The sequence below is a fragment of the Durio zibethinus genome, chromosome 22 (genome assembly GCF_047325235.1).
Source record: "Durio zibethinus cultivar Kanyao isolate XHJ-2024 chromosome 22, ASM4732523v1, whole genome shotgun sequence".
NCBI classification, from domain to species: Eukaryota; Viridiplantae; Streptophyta; class Magnoliopsida; order Malvales; family Malvaceae; genus Durio; species Durio zibethinus.
The window spans coordinates 7576489-7595869 of record NC_143183.1 but is presented as its reverse complement, the minus strand read 5'-3'; the positions used below and the strand labels follow the sequence as shown (position 1 = coordinate 7595869).

General features: G+C 32.8%; 2 protein-coding genes and 1 pseudogene across 3 annotated transcripts; 2 read left to right on the top strand and 1 right to left on the bottom strand.

The window, feature by feature from the left end:
• Nucleotides 1-1445: 1445 nt before the first annotated feature.
• Nucleotides 1446-6088, top strand: LOC111307907 (N-acetylglucosaminyl-phosphatidylinositol biosynthetic protein gpi1). 2 transcript variants are annotated; one of them, XM_022906240.2, is made up of 9 exons: nucleotides 1446-1959; nucleotides 2331-2687; nucleotides 2783-2923; nucleotides 3016-3119; nucleotides 3204-3425; nucleotides 3578-4072; nucleotides 4755-5185; nucleotides 5382-5475; nucleotides 5568-6088. In XM_022906240.2, the coding sequence occupies exons 1-9, from the start codon at nucleotides 1789-1791 to the stop codon at nucleotides 5707-5709; spliced, it is 2157 nt and encodes a 718-aa protein (XP_022761975.2). In that variant the 5' UTR covers nucleotides 1446-1788; the 3' UTR covers nucleotides 5710-6088. The 2 variants fall into 2 exon arrangements, with proteins under 2 accessions (XP_022761975.2, XP_089608113.1); XM_089751987.1 differs by having other exon boundaries at nucleotides 1880-1959; nucleotides 2331-2691.
• A 524-nt stretch (nucleotides 6089-6612) lies between these two features.
• Nucleotides 6613-15459, bottom strand: LOC111307909 (protoheme IX farnesyltransferase, mitochondrial-like). The gene is made up of 7 exons (XM_022906244.2): nucleotides 15018-15459; nucleotides 14804-14933; nucleotides 13413-13550; nucleotides 13147-13280; nucleotides 8055-8180; nucleotides 7528-7631; nucleotides 6613-7245 (listed from the first exon to the last, which is right to left on the bottom strand). The coding sequence occupies exons 1-7, from the start codon at nucleotides 15347-15349 to the stop codon at nucleotides 6866-6868; spliced, it is 1344 nt and encodes a 447-aa protein (XP_022761979.2). The 5' UTR covers nucleotides 15350-15459; the 3' UTR covers nucleotides 6613-6865.
• Nucleotides 15460-17393: 1934 nt separating this feature from the next.
• Nucleotides 17394-19381, top strand: LOC111307307 (putative glutathione S-transferase pseudogene; annotated as a pseudogene).

The window sequence follows — 19381 nt, the reverse complement described above, 5'->3', positions numbered from 1 at the left end:
CTCAAATAATTATATTCCATGTATTTTATCATTAAAATGAATCAATTTCACTTGGGATATATATTTTTCCTATTTTTTTAAAATTTTCAGGCTCTTTAATTTTCTTTGCATGCACTATACCTACTTTTTCTAATCAACTTGGTATTTCAAAATTTGACTCGAGTTTGACTGTGAGCGATGAATTTTATTTAGAATTTATTCGGACAAAATTATGTCTAAAATAATTAAGAGGTTTTTAGCTAAGACAAAAAAAGGAACTGGAAAGAAGATTAAAACCACCACCACCAATAATGGAAGAGGGATAAAATATACAAGAAGGAGTAGATTAGTGAGAAAAAAAAATCAATGAGGAGGAAAATGGATGAAAAAAGAAAAAAAAGCAAAGAATAGGAATTGCTGAGCATCGTCGAAAGTGACAGTTGACGACATTGGAAGAGAATAGAATGAAATGTGGGGAATTATTTTGAGAAGTTAATAGAGCAAAGGAGAAAAACGTCCAATTAGAGAAGGAAAAAGAAAGCATATTAGACCTAACAATTTGAAATACGATACAATAATACAATATGAAAATGATACGAATAAAAGATACGAAGATAATACGACTTAAAATTTTAGAAAACCATAAATAAGTTTAATAAAACAAAAAAATTATATTTTATATTTTGATGTAGATATGAACTGTGACACGTGATTTTCGTGTAAAACATGACATAAATATAATATTTTATACAATACGATAACATAAATTATCAAGTCTAAGCATGATGATTAGAATTTTAGGATTTCATATCAATGAAAGAAAATAAGTGGGCCATTGGTGTGCTAAACTCATAAAATATATTGACCCAACTAATTAATTAAAGCCCATTGCTAAAAAAAACTAATTAAATTAAAACTCAAGTATTATCTAAAATTATTATTTTTTTGTGAGATTTATTTTTCAAGTATTTTTACTTTTTTATGTTATTATTATTATTTTTGAAAATTTATTTTTATTATTTATGTTGATAATAAAATTAAGAATTTTTTTATTTTTAGATAAATTAAATATTAAAAAATGACAATAAAAATTTAACATAATAATTGTTTGAATTTTAAAAATAAAATAGTATTTAACAATATTATAATTTCAAATAATTAAAGTAATTTAAGAAATATAAATATATAGTTAAAAATTAATTATTATTTTTATTGAAAAAATTCAAACTGTTGAATGAAATAAATACAAACTATTAATCAAATTTATTATAATTTTATATCTTGACTATATTATATATATTTTATATATACATTAAACAATATAATGTTAATTTATATATTTACATACATTTAAATAAATAAAATTTATTTGTATATTGTACGAATAACAAATTAGTTAATAATTATAATTAAAGGTAGTTGAAAATGAAAACCGTAATGCTACATGGTAAATTATACAAACTTATGTATTTATTTTTTGTCAAATTAATTAAACAAGAAAAAAGCAAGAAAAAGAATTTTCATAATATAATATATTTTTGCCACATAATCGTCTTTTTTATTATTTATTTTTCTTCTAAATTGTATAGAAATGAACTAGGGTTTCAACTTTCAAGCTGGAAGAAGATAATAAAATCAGTGAAATGAAAAAGGGAAAAAGGAAAGAATGGAGAATTAGAAAACAAATGAAATTGGCCGGAATTAAGAGTTTAAGCACGTTATAAAATTTCTTGAAGGGTTTAAAGTGAAAGCAAAGCAATTTTGAGTAAATTTTTAAGATAATAACGTGAAAACCAAAAAAAAAAAAAAATGAGAAGAAAGTGTAGGATTTGGTGGCCAAAGCCGCTCTCTTCAACCCTACCATCTACTTATAATCTTCTGTTTGGCTGGTTCGTGTCTTGTTCTTCAGATTCTGTTGACATTGTCGTCGCTTTCGCTTCAAATCACGAGTCTTCTTCGAATCTGCAATCTAGTTTTCAGGTAAAGCAGTAATTTTGATTTCAATTTTTCTAAAAGATTTTATGAATTATAATTGCTTTGAGAAAGGGTAATTAGAAATTAAATAACGAAAATTACTTGTGTGTTTTGAAGTTATTTATTGCTGATTTTGTAATGCTCCGTGTAAAGCACTTATTTTTTCTTTCAAATTATTTTTGGAAAAAAAGAATTTTATGTATGAATTATAATTGCTTAGAAAAAATGGGTACTTTGAAATTAAAGAAACCAAATTGCTTATTGTGTTGAACTGTTATCTTGTTGAGCTTGATATTATACGGCATCTAGCTTTGGTATTTGGAAATGGTTTAAATTTGGGACTTTATTTGACAATGCTGGATATTTTCTGTAAATAGGAGATCCTCCATTCCATCAATGGTAATATGCATGTATCTCTTCAAGGTAAATCGAAGTTTTCTTTGTTGGGTCAGTATAGACCTTGTCTCAGCAATGGTCAAGTGTTTTACAATGGAGTAGAAGAGGATGATGTCAGAAAATCCTGCGCTCACAGTATTGATGATGTTAGCGAATGCTGTGGATGCCTTAAACTTGATGGGTTATTAGACCAGTGTAGGCAGACATCTATAGAAAATGATTACTGGATCGAGCTGGTATATGATTCTCTTCATCTTAATGCCTGGGGAATTTGTTGGATTCCTAAATTGCATCATATTCACTGGAACAGGGAAATATTGTCTCAATTTGACGACCATGTATGTAGGTCTGACTGCTTCTACTGTTTGGTTTGTCATTTAGTTGTATTTCTTAATGGCGACTAATCTATGTTGGCTTGTCTGAACAATTTTAGGTTATATTCTATGAAACTCCAACATTTGGTGGACACCATTTCTCATTGAGATTCTGGAATTCTTCTGAGCATGAGAAACCTTCTCTTAAGAAGCCTCAGTGGGTTGATGAACTTCAACAAAAGCAGCCTTTAAATGACTTGGTAAAATAGTTCACAAGTACCTTTTGGTGGAATTAGGACAGTTTCTTTTCTTTTCTTTTCTTTTTTTTAATTTTAAAAAATTTTGAAAGCAGGATACAGTCATTTTGGCGATCAACAGTGCCACTGCAGCTAAGAAATTTTTTGAGAGACATGATGGCTTAAAGAGATCCTCTGCTAATATTCCCATTATTTGGATGTAATCTCATCCTAACTTTAGGTTGCTGCTCGCCTTTGTCATGTCTGTCTGCATTTTCTGATATACCATTATTTGGCTTTGCAGGTTTTGTACCTTTACGTGGCATATATTGGCCGTGTCAATCGCATCATTATCTACTATTTTTTATATTTTTCTTCAGTTTTTCCATTACATTTTGAATTTTGGATCTCAATCATGGGTATACTCTGCATCAGCAAAGGCATTTAGCAATACCTGGATAAATATTCGAATTCGTTGTTGTCAGATATTATATTGGCCAATCTTTCTTCAGGACAGTGACCTCAGGTGGCAAGTCTGTAGAATATATATGAATTCATTTGTTGATATATCATGTTCTCAGTTCATTATTGAGCTTAGGCATGTTTTTCTATATGAAGTTTCAGAATAGTGCCCATTATGCCTCCCCTCATTATCCCGATAATAATGTTTTCTGTTAGGTCTCAATCAAGTGTGGAGTGTGCGGAAAAGGTTGCATTACATAAGCATTCCATGTGGTCAAGTTTGGTTGTTGATATCCTTTTGGGAGACTTGATTGGTTTGGCACTTCTATTTCACACAGAATCTGTCTGTTTATGGATTTCTAATTTTGCCCGTAACTTTACAAATGAGTTGTTGAGGTCAGGATGTGTGTGGTTGATGGGTGTCCCGGCAGGTTTCAAGTTGAACATAGAATTGGCTGGAGTTCTTGGCATGATTTCTCTGAATACGATTCAAATTTGGTCTACCCTTTGGATTTTTGTGGGTTCTCTCTTCATTTATTTGATCAAAGTACTTGCTACATTGGCAATTCTTTTTGGGTTGACAATACCTGCTGCGTTGGTTATAGACATGATTGCGATAGCTACATTGCATGTGTCAACACTTCATTGGTTAATCTCAATTCTCTATTCACAGCAGTTACACACGCTAGCAGCTTTGTGGCGTCTTTTCAGGTACCACTTCAGCATTTCTCATTTAGGATTTGTTTGGCTCTAATCCATTCATTGTTATTATAAAGTTTTTTGATTGTGTTGCGTATAATGCAGCTGGTAGTCACATCTGTGTTAATGGGTTATTGCTAACATATATTAGAACCAATTAAAGGCCTGGTTTGAGTCTTTTTTCATAGAAGTTGTATTAATCTGACCTTGAATGACATTAGGGCCTATTGAAGGCAGTATTTTTGTATATAGTGGTGCAACAAAAACTCTGGAAAGTAAATAGAACATATTTATATATCATATCAGGTCTGATAAAAATTGATCTCTACATCTGATAGTGCTAAACTATGACTGTCATTTTGATTTCCTGGAAGAACATACCATACCCAACCCTATTCCATCTCAATCAAAGTGTTTTCTAATATCAATTGGTCCAGAATCCTGTTTCTGTTTAAATTACTGGCTGCTTGGAGAAGGGATTAAATGCTCTTAAAAGACTAGCGTTTTTCTTCTTTATTTATATATCAGTATCATTATTTTGTTATACATTTGTATCTCCATATAGCTTTATCTGATAGAATTTGAAAAGCAGACAACTTATTGGTTTTGTTAGAAGTAAACTATGTCACATCAGACATCAATAAATTTATTTAGTTCTTTCAAGCTGTTCTAAGAGCTGATGTACTGTTGGCAGGGGACGGAAGTGGAATCCTCTTCGTCAAAGATTAGATAGCTTTGACTACAATGTGAAGCAACATGTTGTTGGATCTCTTCTATTTACACCACTTTTGCTTCTGTTGCCGACAACCTCTGTCTTCTATATTTTCTTCACCATCATGAAAACAGTCATCAGCCTTAGCTGTATGTTCATCGAAGTCATCATATCTGTTATCCATGCTACTCCTTATATTAAAATTGTCCTTCGGTTGATAAAACCTAGAAGATTTCCATTGGGGATATGGTTTGAAAGCATTGCCTGTCACAATAGTAGCAGTGATTCCTCATGTAGTGCGCATATTGATAAAAACAGTTTGCCATTTGAAGAGGCACCGCAAAGAGAGGATATAAATAGAATGATATCTAATGTTTTGATTTCAATTCTTCACAGCAATTATTTGAGCATAGGTGAGACCTTGATCAGTTATTCACTGAAAGTCTTGATTTTCATTGGATATTCTAGACCACTATGGACAATTCTTAACAAATTCTTAGCATACACCATTTGCTAAAATCAATAAAGGACCTAATGCATGATTTTCTTTCTTTGCTTGGATTTTCATTGGAATGTCTAGTGCTAATCATAATGGGAAAATTTTTACAGGACAAATGGTCTTACCGCATTATAGAAAAGCTTTTTCTGGAGTTTCTCGATCATACTTTGCAACATCAGTTTTTGGACTTCTTAGCGGTAACAAGTAAGTTAATATAATATATTTTGGCATACTCATTGTTCTGAGCTTTAACATTGTATTCTAAACTTAATTTGTCTACCCTCGGCCCTGCCCAGAGTTGCATCTACTTTGGGAGCCACACTACCTTCAACAATGCCATGGTTATATGTTCCATACAAAGAATATTGGTGTCTCTGCCGTAATTCGATTCTTGGGTGTATGGTAGATTGCAACTATTATAGATGTCGTGATTCTTGAACCCCTTCATTTGACCAAACTTGATTTTGGATTTTGTAGCTGTCTTTAAGCTGTTCTTTTATTAGATAGAGAATTTGGTCAGACATAAGCTGCTGCTTCTTTTTTGTTTGGTTCAAACTTAGGCATTAGACTTAAACAGATTTCTCAAAGGAGAGGGTGGGTAGCGTCAAACGTGATGAGGGGGGAAAAAAAAAAAAGAAAAACCGGAAATTTATCCTGGTCAGCCATGTATTAGAAATAATTTGTAGTTGGAGATTGTAATTGTATTTCTAGTTTGGTTTTTGGTCATTCATTTTTTGTCTATCATGTTTGTAACCAAACTTAATTGTTGTTGTGGTTGAAAAATGGCAGAAAACAATGTTTAAAAGTGGTGAGAAAATATGGTTTAAGAATTTTAAGTGATTAGCATTTCTATGGTTAATTGAAATATTTAAAAATATATATGATAATAAAAGTTTAGAGATGTCAAGAATAATTAAATTATTTTATAAAAATTGCAACTGATTGCGGTAGTTATCATTTTAGGAGTTTTATTTTGGGTTTGTAAATCAAAATTTTAAATTAAAAACTTACATTTTTTCTGTTTAATATTAAAAGTGCATCAAAAGTAGCTTTTGACCTGAAAAGTGGCTTTAAAACTCATATCCATTGGTTTTCCATTTCATTGTTGAAAATAAAGCAGTACATTAAGCTGTGAGCGACATTTTGCAAACTCTAGGTTGCAGTTGATTGGTTTACTTGCATTTGATGTGTATTCTCATCGTTTAGTTTTCCATGATGCATCGTTTTATAAACAACCGATTATATGTTGAAAGATCAAATAGAAGTGAATTTTTCAAATGCTCATGGCTAAAGTGTATGACATCAAAACCAAATACCAAAGGCAGAGTACATTGCCAAGGATCCATGAATAACGGGTTTATTTGAAAGGAAGCGCATGCAGAAGACCTGCAAGTTTAATGCTACTCAGAGTGCATTAACAGCTTAATCACAATTACATTAATTTCAAATTAATGAAAGTCGAGAAGCAAAAATGTGTAAAATGGAGAGAGAGAGAGAGAGAGAGAGAGAGAGAAATTAAAGAAAGCTGAAAAGATTTCAGGGTTCCCTTCCAACAATTTTGTTTGGTATAGGAAATTTGAAGCCAATTGATGCATCAAGGATCAACATATGAAGGGACGGGAAGGAAGGGAAATGGAGCAATGGATGCATATGCTACAGGTGGGCGTGCTTGTGGACCAGCAGTGAAATGCCTCACTTTCTTCTTTTGATCATCTTCTCCACTATCAATTACATCTTGTGAGGAAGATGAAAGCTCAACAATCCTGTCAGGGTTATCCGCAAGGCATTGCTGATCATCACAGAGCCGATGAAATAGGAGTCCAGACATAAACACAGGAAGATACAAAAGGCTAGCATTAAACATCCTTTTTGCTTTTTGAGTAGTACGGTCACGGTAAAATGAAAATGCTGCAGCACTTATTGCTAGGGTAATAAGAGATGATTCAACACAAAACCACCCAGAAGCCACCCCCCCTGGAAAAAAAAAATTTCACTAGCTTGTATGATGAAATAAAAATGTGAATTAAGACAAAGTAGAGTCCATACCCCATGTACCGTAGTACAAATTAAGATAGTATAAACAGAAACTACTAAATTCATATTCAGGTTATATAGTTTTTGTGCATACCCAATGTTTTAAAATTATGTCAGTATATGGTGCTAAATCCTGCAATGTGAAATTTTAATAAATATAAATGACTAAGGCAAAAGGAAGCCTGGTATGATAGTTTTCATGTATGGAATAAGGTAACTTACAGTCATAGGCTATGAATCCCAAAGGAATAAGATACAGGCAGTTCCTGAAAGCCACAGCAGCTGTTCTCTGACCTGAAGGATCTGTAAGAGAGAACATCCTATACCTGAAAAAATAACACATCATAGAAAATGAAATCAAGGGACCAAGATCAAGTGAAATGAATTAATAATTCACCAATTCACACGCAAAAGGCGCTGAGATGCCTTAGATATTATCAATGAAAGAATCATCCCAATGATATCTTCTGACAAAGTAAACCAAATACATTTCTTAATTCAAGAAAGGTAAAAGTCTCCACTTTCCACGTTATATTATGGCATTTGTCTACTGCAGTCGAGAAACTTAAGATCATTTCTCCAAGCCAAAGCTTAGGTTTCAAAAAAGATTACTTAGAAAGGGCCGAAATAGAGAAGTTCAATTTTTTTTTTTTTTTTTATTTTTATTTTTTTGCAGGGAAGAATAAAAGGTTGCTTGACTGATTGCAAAACAGGTTCAGAAAATGTCTATTGCAAAAACATCCACATACCCTCCTGCAGCATAGTCATCGCGGCATAAGTATGCAAGGGCCATAAAATGGGGTATTTGCCAAAAGTAGAGAGCCGTTGGAAGAATTAATCCATTGAGGGAAATCTGACCAGAAGCAGCAGCCCACCTAAGAATTCAGAACAGAAAAAAGTAAGCCTGAGTATAAGTGGTTAAATTAAATTTAAAATAAAACTTAAAAGCAACCCAAAGCAAAGCCTAGTTAAGGATCATCTTTTCCTTTTCCAAATAAAATGACCTCTATATTTCAAGCAAAAGATTTTACGCATTTCTGTACCCCCTCAGCATATGCTACTTATATTTATAATTCTGAAACAGGGATTACATATACATCTTTCAACACAATATGGGGATCTTTTGTTCCTTTTTCCCTTAAATTTGAGGAGGCTTTATTTTTCCCTGTTTCATTAGTCATACACAGATTTGTTTATAAGCGATATACGAAACTTCAGAATTCCATCAGCCTCCAGAGACCACAAAAAGAGAATAATTCTTCTGCAGAACATTGGCAAGTGTTCTCCATCATCGATGTCAACTAGGGGCAATTTTCATATGAAAAAAGTTAAACAAAAGCAGAAGCACTAGTCAACAATAATATGTTAAGTTAATAGAAAAATCAGCTGAGTTGGTTACACGAGATGGGGTATCACATCCATGTCAGGAAAGTTTATCATGAAACTAGAACCATTCACGCTCTAATGTCCAAGTTCTGCCCATAGATGTTTGAAAAAAGTTCTTAACTATAAGCAACCTAGATGAATTGAAGATTTTATAAACCCCTCCCTAAGGCCACAGGATTCAAGGAAAGCTCCATTACAAGCTATCTAAGAGCCAGGCAACCTCTTCAATGTCCTAGCTAACACTTCTAAAAATAGTGCTGCAGACCTCCAGTCATATGGGGTTCCAGCAACTGGACAGTACCTTCAATTATTTCCAAATCTCTTTATGATGCAATCAGAAGCCAAACAGTAGGGCTGAAACCTGGTTGTTTCAATCAGAAAACAAGGGAAAAAAGGCATATTACAAGATGCCACTTCATTGTGCTAATCTCATATTACCAAGCTAGGAACTTGCAGAAACAATATTTCTAGCACCAAAAGGCTATCCCTATTTCTTGACCTCCATAGTTACAGTAAAAATAATAAACTAAGATTCAGAAACCTAAGCTCGCTGAACCTGCTAAGTAGTCAAATCATGCCATCAACATCAACTTATCATACAAGTCTTTTAACCACAAACAACAACAACAAACTAAGCCTTATATCTCATAACTCTGGAGTCGACTATATGAAGGGCCAAAAAAGGAAAATCATATTAGGTCGTAGTTTTGACTCTTCTTGCGCCACTCATTTCTATCAACAACAACCTTTTCATCTATTTCCTTAACCATCATATCATTTTTTATTACTTGCATCCATGTCTTTCGTACTATCATATCATTTTTTATTACTTGCATCCGCATCTTTTGTCCTCTACCTCTAGAAGTTTTGATCTCTCTTAAATCTAAAAACTCATTTCTCTTAATTGGTGCACAGAGAGGCATACATTTCACATGTCCAAACCATCCTCTCATCTTTTCCTCAATTCAGACTACCCCTAATTTTCCTAGAATCTCTTCATTTATGATTTTGTCTCTTCTAGCCTTACCACACATCCATCTAAGCATTCTCATCTTAGCTATGCCCATTTTCTTCTCATGTTGTTTCTTAATAACCTAACATTGAGTTCCATACAACAATGCAAGCTTTACAATTGTTTTATATAACTTTGCCTTTAACTTTAAAGACATGTTGTGATCATACAACACACATGATACACTTCGCCACCTCACCATCCTTCTTGAATCCTATGATTTACGTCCCAACGTTGAGTTCCATATAGTAATGCATACTTTACAGTTGTTTTATACAATTTCGCCTTTAAAGGCATGTTGTGATCACACAACACAACTAACGCACATCGCTAGCTCACTCTCTTGCATGAATTGTATGATTTACATCCTTTTCTATCTTAGCATCGCTCTAAATAATTGATCCCAAATATTGAAAATGACTACTCTTTTGTACTACCTCACCATCCAACTTAATCATGCTAGCACTCGCTTCCCTATGATTACTAAACTTACATTCCCTATATTAAGTTTTAGATCTACTCAATTTTAAACCTTGAGACTCCAATGTATGCCTCCATAATTCTAATTTCACATTAAGATCATCACTAGTTTCAGCAACGAAGACTATATCATCAGCAAATAACATACACCATGGCACCTTATCATGTATATGTCCAATAAGCTCGTCCATAACTAATTTTTTAAGAAATGGACTTAGTGTTGAGCTTTGATGCAATCCTGAGGTAATGGGGAAGCTTTAGTCATGCCCCTAACCATCCTCACATTCATTATTACTACTTTATACATATATTTACCTATGTTAATGTGCTTTAAAGGAACTCTTTTTCTTTATTAAGCCCCACCAAAACACCTCTCGAGGAACTTTATCGTATGTTTGCTCTAGGTTGATAAATGTCATATGTAGATCTTTTTTTCTCACTCGAAAACTCTACAATAAAAGCCTTAATAGGTGGATTGCCTTTGTTGTGGAATGTTCTAGCATAAACCCAAGTTGGTTTTAGGAAATGAAATAGTGACCACATGTCGCAACCTACATTCAATTACTCTCTCCCAAAGTTTCATAGTATGACTCATAAGCTTTATTCCTAGATAATTCAAATAATTTTGTATATCACATTATTCTTGTATAAAGGCACTAGACTACTCTTCCTCGATTCTTTTAGCATCTTTTGAGTATGCCAAATTTTGTTAAAAAGATACGTCAATCATTCTATCCCTATTTTACCCAAGCATTTCCAAACTTCAATCAAGATTTCATCTGGTCCTATAGCTTTCTTTACTTTCATCTTTCTCAAAGCCTCTTTAACCTCATACCTTTTAAAATTTCGTTTAAACACACAATTTACATCCTTAAAAAGTATGTTAAGCCCACTTATATCATGCTCAAAATTGCCATTAAAAGGATTATCAAAATAATCTCTCCATCTCTTCTTAATCTCTTTATCCTTCACTCAAACTCTTTCGTCCCTGCCTTTAATGCATCTTACGCCACTAAGATCTTTACTCTTCTTATCCCTTATCTTAGCAATTTTGAACAATTCTTTTTCTCCATCTTATCTTTAGTTTTCTATATAATTCCTCATGAATCTCAAATAACCTGTTTGGCTTCCTTTTTTGTTGTCTTACACAGCAGGTAACTCACCTCATGCCTATTGTTTCTTTTTTTTATAAGACTCTTGCTTAGCTTTAATTGTCATTTTCACATCATCATTCCACCACCAAGATTCCTTTCTTAATGGTGCATGACCCCTAAATTCGCCAAGCGTCTCTTTAGCAACTCTTTAAATTCTAGTAGTAATATTTTCCCACATTACTTCTACATCCTCATCAAGATTCCAATCAATTTCTTTTACTAGTCTCTCCCTTAAAGCTAACATTTTGTCCCCCTTCAAGTTCCACCACTTAATACGTGGTTCATAACTCTGATATATCCTTTTTGACCCCCTGAGATGAAAGATATCAAGTACTAACAGTCTATGTTGTATTATCACACTCTCACTTGGTATAGCCTTCCAATCCTTACAGCTACTTCTATCCTCTTTCCTCGTAAAATAAAGTAAATTTGACTTGCATTTGACCCACTCCTAAAAGTCACCAAATGTTATTCTCTTTTCCTTAAATACGTGTTTAATATAGTTAGGTAAAGAATATTATCTCCGACCTCATTTCTCTCTCCAAAGCCATATCCTTTATGCACTCTTTCAAAGTCACTACCATTTTTGCCTACCTGATCATTCATGTTTCGTCCAATAAACAACTTTTCTCTATTTGGTATAGCTCACACTATCTCGTCTAACTCTTCTCAAAATTTTTGCTTCCTCGTTTGATCCAAACCAACTTGCGGAGCATAAACACTAATGACGGTAACAATTTCCTCTCCTAATATAAGTTTAACATGTAAAATTCTATCTCCCTTTCTTTTAACCTCAACCACATCATCCCTCAAATTCTTATCTACAATTATTCTCACTCCATTTCTACTCCTTTCCTTACCTGTGTACCAAAGCTTAGAGCCTCGTGTTTCTATCTCTCTAGTCTTTTCCCTTACCCACTTAGTTTCTTAGAGACACATAATATTAATTCCTCTTCTAGCCATTATCTCTCCTATCTCTACTAGCTTGCTAGTTAATGATTCTATATTCCAAGTAGCTTCTTTTAACCACAAAGATCAAATAAAATAGGTAGCATATCGTGGGAGTCCCATACAAGACATTTTAGCTCCAATTTTTTTGTATGGCACAAACAAGTATTAACAAATGGGAAAAACTTGACACAATTAAATACTATACCAACCATTAAAAATTGAACAACTAAAATTTCCTTAGGTTGTGCTCAGATAAGGGATTTTGAGGGAATTCATTCATTGAGAGACTTTCAAAATTCTAAAATGCAATTACATTGTTTGGCAAAATAAAAATTAGAATTGTCAAAATTCTTGGAATTTGAAAGAGGAATTTTAGAGGGTTCAATTCTCTTTTTAAATTCCACCTCAAGCGGTGGAATTTGTGAAATTCCTTGATTTTTTGATAAAATATCGATATTTTTTATGCTCCCTTTTTTATGCAACTTTTATTTTCTTTACTTCTAACTACAAAAACTCATTTCACTTTTTTTTTTTTTTACTTTTTTCGTATTATTAGTAATATGTATGTGCTTTTACAAATCAAATATACTCATTGCATATTTTTCTCAATATTTTTCTTATTTTATCCCTAATATGATTATTTCTCGGTTATAATTATTTTTTTTTATTTCATCAAATTCCAATATTCTAAATTTCTTTCTAAAAAATATTTAGCAATTACAAATATAGTATTTTGATTTGATGTATTTTAAAAAGCTTTCATTTCAAAATTCTTCAAAATTTTTAAGTTCCTCATCCAAACACACCTTTAGAGACAATCACCACAAAAAAGTTAATAGAATTTCAAGACAAAATTACCCTAGAAGAGGAGGAATAGCACCAACAATGGCCCCAACCCATGTATTGACAGGGTGAATCTGCTTCAATGGAGTATACACAAATGCATAAAGAACAAGATTGGAAGCAGCAAGTCCAGCTGCCAACATATTAGCCTGCAATAATCTTGTCACAGCAGCAATATTAGTCACTCAGCTGACAACATTTTATTGTTTGGTGAACACAAAAGAATCAAATTTTAGAATTAAAGAAATCCAGAAAAGAACTGAGTGAACTCATCTGGTCACCTTGCATGCCAACAGAGCAGTGCCAGCAGACCCAACAGAAGTTGCCCAGGTGACAGCATGTGGTATTGTGATGCGTCCTGAAGGTAGAGGTCTTTGCTTTGTTCTCTTCATTTTGGCATCATTATTTATCTCAAGCACCTAGGGACATGAATACATGGGTTAATTGAAATTCAGTCAATCTAGTCAAAATTTTAAAAGCAACTTAAAATACAATCATCATGTATGATCACCATGCTTGCCAATCAATTAACCAAAGGTAATAAAAACATAGTGGTCAAGAAAAAAAGGTGATAGAAAATTACAATTTACAAATCATGAATTCAATTCTTAGAATTTCAAAGAATTTATATTGTTTCTTTTCCTCTCCTCTTGTAGGGTTATTTATCTCTCTTATATTAGGAAAGTTATTTGATGGATTTAAATAATGCCCAATGAGCTATAATCTACCTCATCATCAATTGTAGTGCAAGAGAACTCATCGAACTTGATAATGAGCCACTAACACAACATTCCTAATATGAGATTTGTAGATAAATAACCTAAAAAGTCAGCTATACCCTCATATTAATCTTTTAAAACTAATAAAAAGAAAGGGGCAGGGGTGAGAGAAAGCCTTGATAATTTAATATATAAAAAATTCAATATGTCCTCAAAGGCACAAGTGTCACTAGGATCCTTGTATTAGCAAGGTGTAGGTGCTACTTTTTGTAAAATTATGTGTATTTGTAAATATCTATATACTAGCTGTACTATTCCCTAGTTTGTCCTAAGGTTAATAAAAGGAAAAGAAAGTCAGAACATTAGATAAGGGCATTTTTAGGCTAATAAGAAAAAAATTAAAAGCATAAATTGAATTGAAGATTTTGGTCCCAATTAGTACTGTCAAGGTGTGTGCCGAGGTGCATTTAGGTGCTAAGGTGAAGCAGAGATCAATTAAAGTGCCTCTCCCTCTCAACCATCAGGCAATGAGCCTTTACTCAAGCGCAAGCCTTTGGCACCTAAAAGGTACCTCTTCATTATAGCAACAGCTAAATGAAAGGCACACCTAAAGGGAGAGATGTTTTTCTCCTCAATGTTTTCCTTATTTTTTTCATGAGCTATACGTTCAACTAAGCAAGATAGACAAAAGATCTTTCTACAAGAACCCTTTAAGAAAAGAAAGAGATAATATTGTTGATATGTGACTTTTTGTTGAAGATAGAGCCATTACCATGCTTGCAAATATAAATAGTCAATAGTAGATATCAAATTGATAATGATACTATTCTATAAAACTGCACATTTCAATAGGATCAGCTAAAACTTAATTCAGGTTTCTGAATGATACGACTATGCTTAACAAAATGCTCAAAGAGAGCAATCAAGAACTGAAAAAAAAGGAGAAACGCAACCTGATTCAACGAATTTGCAGAAGCAGCAACCATCATGGTTCCAGCACAGGTACAACAAAGGCCCACCAAATCAACGGCGTTTCCACTCCCTAGTACATATCCAGTCCCCGAAGTCGCCACCACCAGCATACTATTAAAACGAACACAAAAAAAAGTCAAATTATAAAAAGAAAAAAATTCAAAGATTTGCCTAAAAGTCTTAATGAGATTTGACCTGAGACGAGCCTTGGAGAGTTCCCAGTAACATCGGCCGTAGTGACGAACAAGATGGACTGCATCTCTAGCTTTGGAACTTAAGGGTCGAAACACATCAGATTTGTAGGCAAGAAACCTTAGCTTTATAACGGATTCCGATGAGGGAGAGGGTGAAGGCGCCTCCGATGAACAGTAAAAGCGATGATAAGAAGGAGAAAGTGCCGGTTCTACAATGCCGATTTGACTGAATATGGAAAAAGCGGAAGCGTAATTAAAGTAATTAGGATTGGTGGAGGAAGAAGGGGAGAGAAGTTTCGAATAGAAGCCTAAAGTGGCAGAGTTTCGCCACATGGTTGAAGGACACTTTGGCGGAGATTGTGGATTTTTAGGAGTTCATTTTTCTTTTTCTGGGAGTCGACTAACTGCTTTACTCTCCAAGATGATGAGCTTTCTTTAGAAACGGAGCTATCGGCCGAGGAAAGAACTCCAGTTAAGTAGCTCAAACCCGATAGCAGCCCAACAAAGCCCAAATATGAAACCCATGTCAAAAAACCCACAAAACCATAAAAAAAGCAACTAATAAATAAATGATTTAATCGGTTAAGATTGTTTATTTCGATAAAAAGATTTTGAGTTTTAATCTCATCGGTGATCATTTATTGAGATCACCTCAAATATATAATCTACAGTCATCTATCGTTAGGTATGACACATCTTACTTATTAGATCATGTAATATTTATCTTGACAAGAAATTATCTAAATAATACGATAAAATATGTATCACAAACACAAGGATTATAGCTCAATTAGGTAGAGCACTCGTTTACACGCGTGCCAATGTTTTTCAGGGGAGTCTATCATAAAATCAAAAAAAATTGATCCTTTTGAGAAATCGATGTCTTACTCCATTACTTTAAAGGAACAAAACAAGAGAATAATAGCCTGACAAATGGTTCGGTTCAATTCGGGTGTCGTTTAGGCAGGAGTAAGATCCAAATCAAATTTATCATTGATTTGAGATATTGATAGGATATATATTTTATCATGACTTGAAAGATTGAATAATTTATTTTTTTTTTAATTTTTTTTTATATAAAAAAAAAGGTAGCACTGCATGAAGGGACAAATTTAAATTTTTTAAGGCAGCCCATTCAAGTAGTGATGGTAAGGGCTAAGTTATCCTCTGTATCCGAATTTGAATAATTATCAAGATATTTAAATTTGATAATTATTTGAATATTTTTTAATTTTTGTTTTTGAATTCCACATGTACAATATAAAGAATTATGGTTAATTAATTTTTTTTTATTACATCAAGAGGGTAAAATCCTAAAACAAGTAAAGAAAATGAAAAAGACCTAGCTCGAAATCAAATTTTTGATGTCTCCTTAAACTTATTTAGCTATTAGGCTAAAGACTTGGGGACAATTATCATTAACTAATTGAATCCACTAAGGTCATATTTTGCATTCAAGATGATAGGATAGAAACCGATGATATTATAAATATGATTAGATTAAATAATATCAGTCTATTTTATGTTATATATGTAAAAATTAAGATATGATAATTTATTTATTAGTCAAAATTATCATTTTTCAATGTTTATATAATTTAAATTATTGATGTAATTTTTAAAGTATAATAAAAGATATAAGTTTAATTTCATATATTAAAAGTAATCTTTTCTATTTTGGAATTATTGAATTATCTTATTTCGAGAGGATGATAATCATTCTTGTATTTTTATTCCTTTTAATTATATATAAATCAAACATAATATAAAATTATTATTATACGATCTTATCCATTATCCTATATATTAAATATAACCTAAATACTTATTTATTGAATTGAAGTTTAATTTTTAAACTTAAATTTAAAATTAATTTTATTGAATATTATTAAAAAATTTAAGTTAATAAATTAAAGATAAAAATTATAACTAGATCATTTAATGAATTAATTTAGTTAAATATTACATTGATAATAAATAATTTATAAATAACATATAATATTAAAAAAATATTTTTTTTAATTGGATTCGAAAAATGGATATCCTAAGATCACAACTCGAACCGTGATAAAAAATATTTTTTATTGCCTGAATCCTATTTGAACTCGACTATAAAATACCTTAATCTTATTTAATCGGGTTGCAAAGTGCCAAAGTATCCATTGCCATCCTATTTGATGAAGGAGCTTTCTTTAAAAGCGAAGGTATTTTAAACTATTGGGTTCAATCCTTTATTGCATACTGTTATTGCTGGAGGCAAAATTAGTCTAAAATAAAGTGATATCTGAATCACACTAAACATTTCCTTGAAGTTCTATTCTCTATCTTGGTAGCATTCGGCTTTTGAAAGACCGTTCAACCACCTATGCAAGTTGAAATAATTCTTCACAAGTTAATACAATTCTTACAACAAAAATTTATTCTCTCCCAAGGCATCTTCTTCAATGGTTTTTAGCATTTCCAAGCTATCCTTAACACCCTTCTCCTGTTCTTCACCATTGGCCCAAAAAATCATCCACATTGCTGGACTCTGTATGAATCAAGGATGGAATATGACAATTAAATTGATCTTGTACAATGGAGATAAATGAAATTAAAATATAGAAAGCAGGCTTCAAAACCATGTCTGAAAGCCAAAAGATTTGCCTTTAATCCAAAAAAGAGCAACGGCTCTATCATAGGGATCAGTTGACAGCAAGGAATTTTGTGGCCAAATCTCTTCCATGTATTCAGGAATAATCAGACTCATAAATCGGTTTTCCACCATGAGTGAGTACTGGTATTTTCTTGCAAACTGGATTATACTGGAGAAGCAAGGGAATCTTGTTGGCTAGATATATCTTCTTCTATGTATTCATATGCTACTCCTTTAAGTTTCAGCGCCCACAACACTCTGTAAAAAAGGACTTGACCATATTCAGATTCTTAATGCTTTTCACTTTTCTGGATGATTGAGCAATCAGGAATTCAGATTATTGAGACATTGTATGCCTTATATAAAAGTCAATTTCTTGTGATTGATGGAGTTCTCCAGTTTCAAATTTTGTTGGTTGAATTTGAAAACCGGTTGTCCTTTTGGAAACTCTATTATATCTCATAATTCTATAATGGAAAATTAGAAAAGATGATAATTCCTGTCATTGAACTAGTCAATAGACAAAGAAAATGAATATAATATTTTACACTAGGTGAAAATCTACCAATAGCTGAGGCCAATTCCCTTTATCCTTCGATGTACACTACACTGGTTTCAGATTTCTAGGCATATAGATATGCCTCCAAATTCTGTCTCATTAGCGGAAATGATCCAAAAACTTCCAGCTCCTCAAATTGAACGTTCTCGATTTCATCTACAATTCTATAAATAAAACCAATTTTCTTTATTTGCTTCCATTTTGGAATTTTAGCACCTCTTGATTCTGTAATTGGGAGTCTTTTTAGTATAAAAATTGGCCACTCTGATTGATTTCTCAGAGATGGAAGAAGTGAAACTGCTTGGAATGTGGCTTAGCCCATATAGTTACAGGGTCATTTGGGCTCTGAAACTGAAAGGCATAGCATATGAATATATAGAAGAAGATATCTTCAATAAGAGTCCATTGCTTCTCCAGTCTAACCCGGTTCACAAGAAGATACCTGTGCTCATTCAAGGTGGAAAACCGACTTCCGAGTCTTCGGTTATTCTTGAATACATCGAAGAGATATGGCCCCAGAATTCCTTGCTGCCAAGTGATCCGTATGAGAGAGCCATTGCTCGGTTTTGGATCAAATTTGCTGATGATAAGGTACATAAAAAAAAAAAAAAAAGGAAAAAATCATGCTGACGGAAAAATGTTACATTTTGTTATTGAGAGAATGTGTTTGATGATGACTTTTGATTCAAACAGGGTTCAATAATATGGAAGATTTATGGAACTAGAGGCGAAGAACAAAAGAAACTAATTGAGGAGAGCTTGGAAATGTTAAAAACCATAGAAGAACATGCCAATAAATTCTTTGGGGGGAGACAAGGTTAGCATGGTGGATATAGCCTTTGGTGGACTCACCTACTGGTCAGGAATGACTGAAGAAGAACTTGGCAGAAATCTACTCGACGCCCACATGTTTCCTCGCCTGTACGCATGGACCAACAACTTCAAGGAAGTTCCTGAAATCAAACAAAACCTCCCTGATCTTGATCGTCTGTTCAAGCGAGAGTCGTAGATGTTCATCATCTGCTTGAACTTCATGTACCCAAATAAACAAATTTATCTGCTGGAGCTTTGCTTTGTTTTTATGCACGCTACTTTCACTGCTAGGTGCATTTCTTTTGGCCTCCCAACCACTTGTTGATCTTGGAGGCCAATTAAAATTATATGTATTTTT

What these genes read in the sequence shown, in the direction of transcription:
- LOC111307907 (XM_022906240.2), top strand. Translation starts at nt 1,789, where the DNA reads ATGAGAAGAAAGTGTAGGATTTGGTGGCCAAAGCCGCTCTCTTCAACC. An exon ending in TGTCTCAATTTGACGACCAT is followed by an intron (nt 2,688 to 2,782) that starts GTATGTAGGTCT and finishes GAACAATTTTAG; the next exon opens with GTTATATTCTATGAAACTCC. An exon ending in GGACTTCTTAGCGGTAACAA is followed by an intron (nt 5,476 to 5,567) that starts GTAAGTTAATAT and finishes GGCCCTGCCCAG; the next exon opens with AGTTGCATCTACTTTGGGAG.
- LOC111307909 (XM_022906244.2), bottom strand. Translation starts at nt 15,349, where the DNA reads ATGTGGCGAAACTCTGCCACTTTAGGCTTCTATTCGAAACTTCTCTCC. An exon ending in CTCTCCAAGGCTCGTCTCAG is followed by an intron (nt 14,934 to 15,017) that starts GTCAAATCTCAT and finishes TCGTTTTAATAG; the next exon opens with TATGCTGGTGGTGGCGACTT. An exon ending in CTGCTCTGTTGGCATGCAAG is followed by an intron (nt 13,281 to 13,412) that starts GTGACCAGATGA and finishes AGATTATTGCAG; the next exon opens with GCTAATATGTTGGCAGCTGG.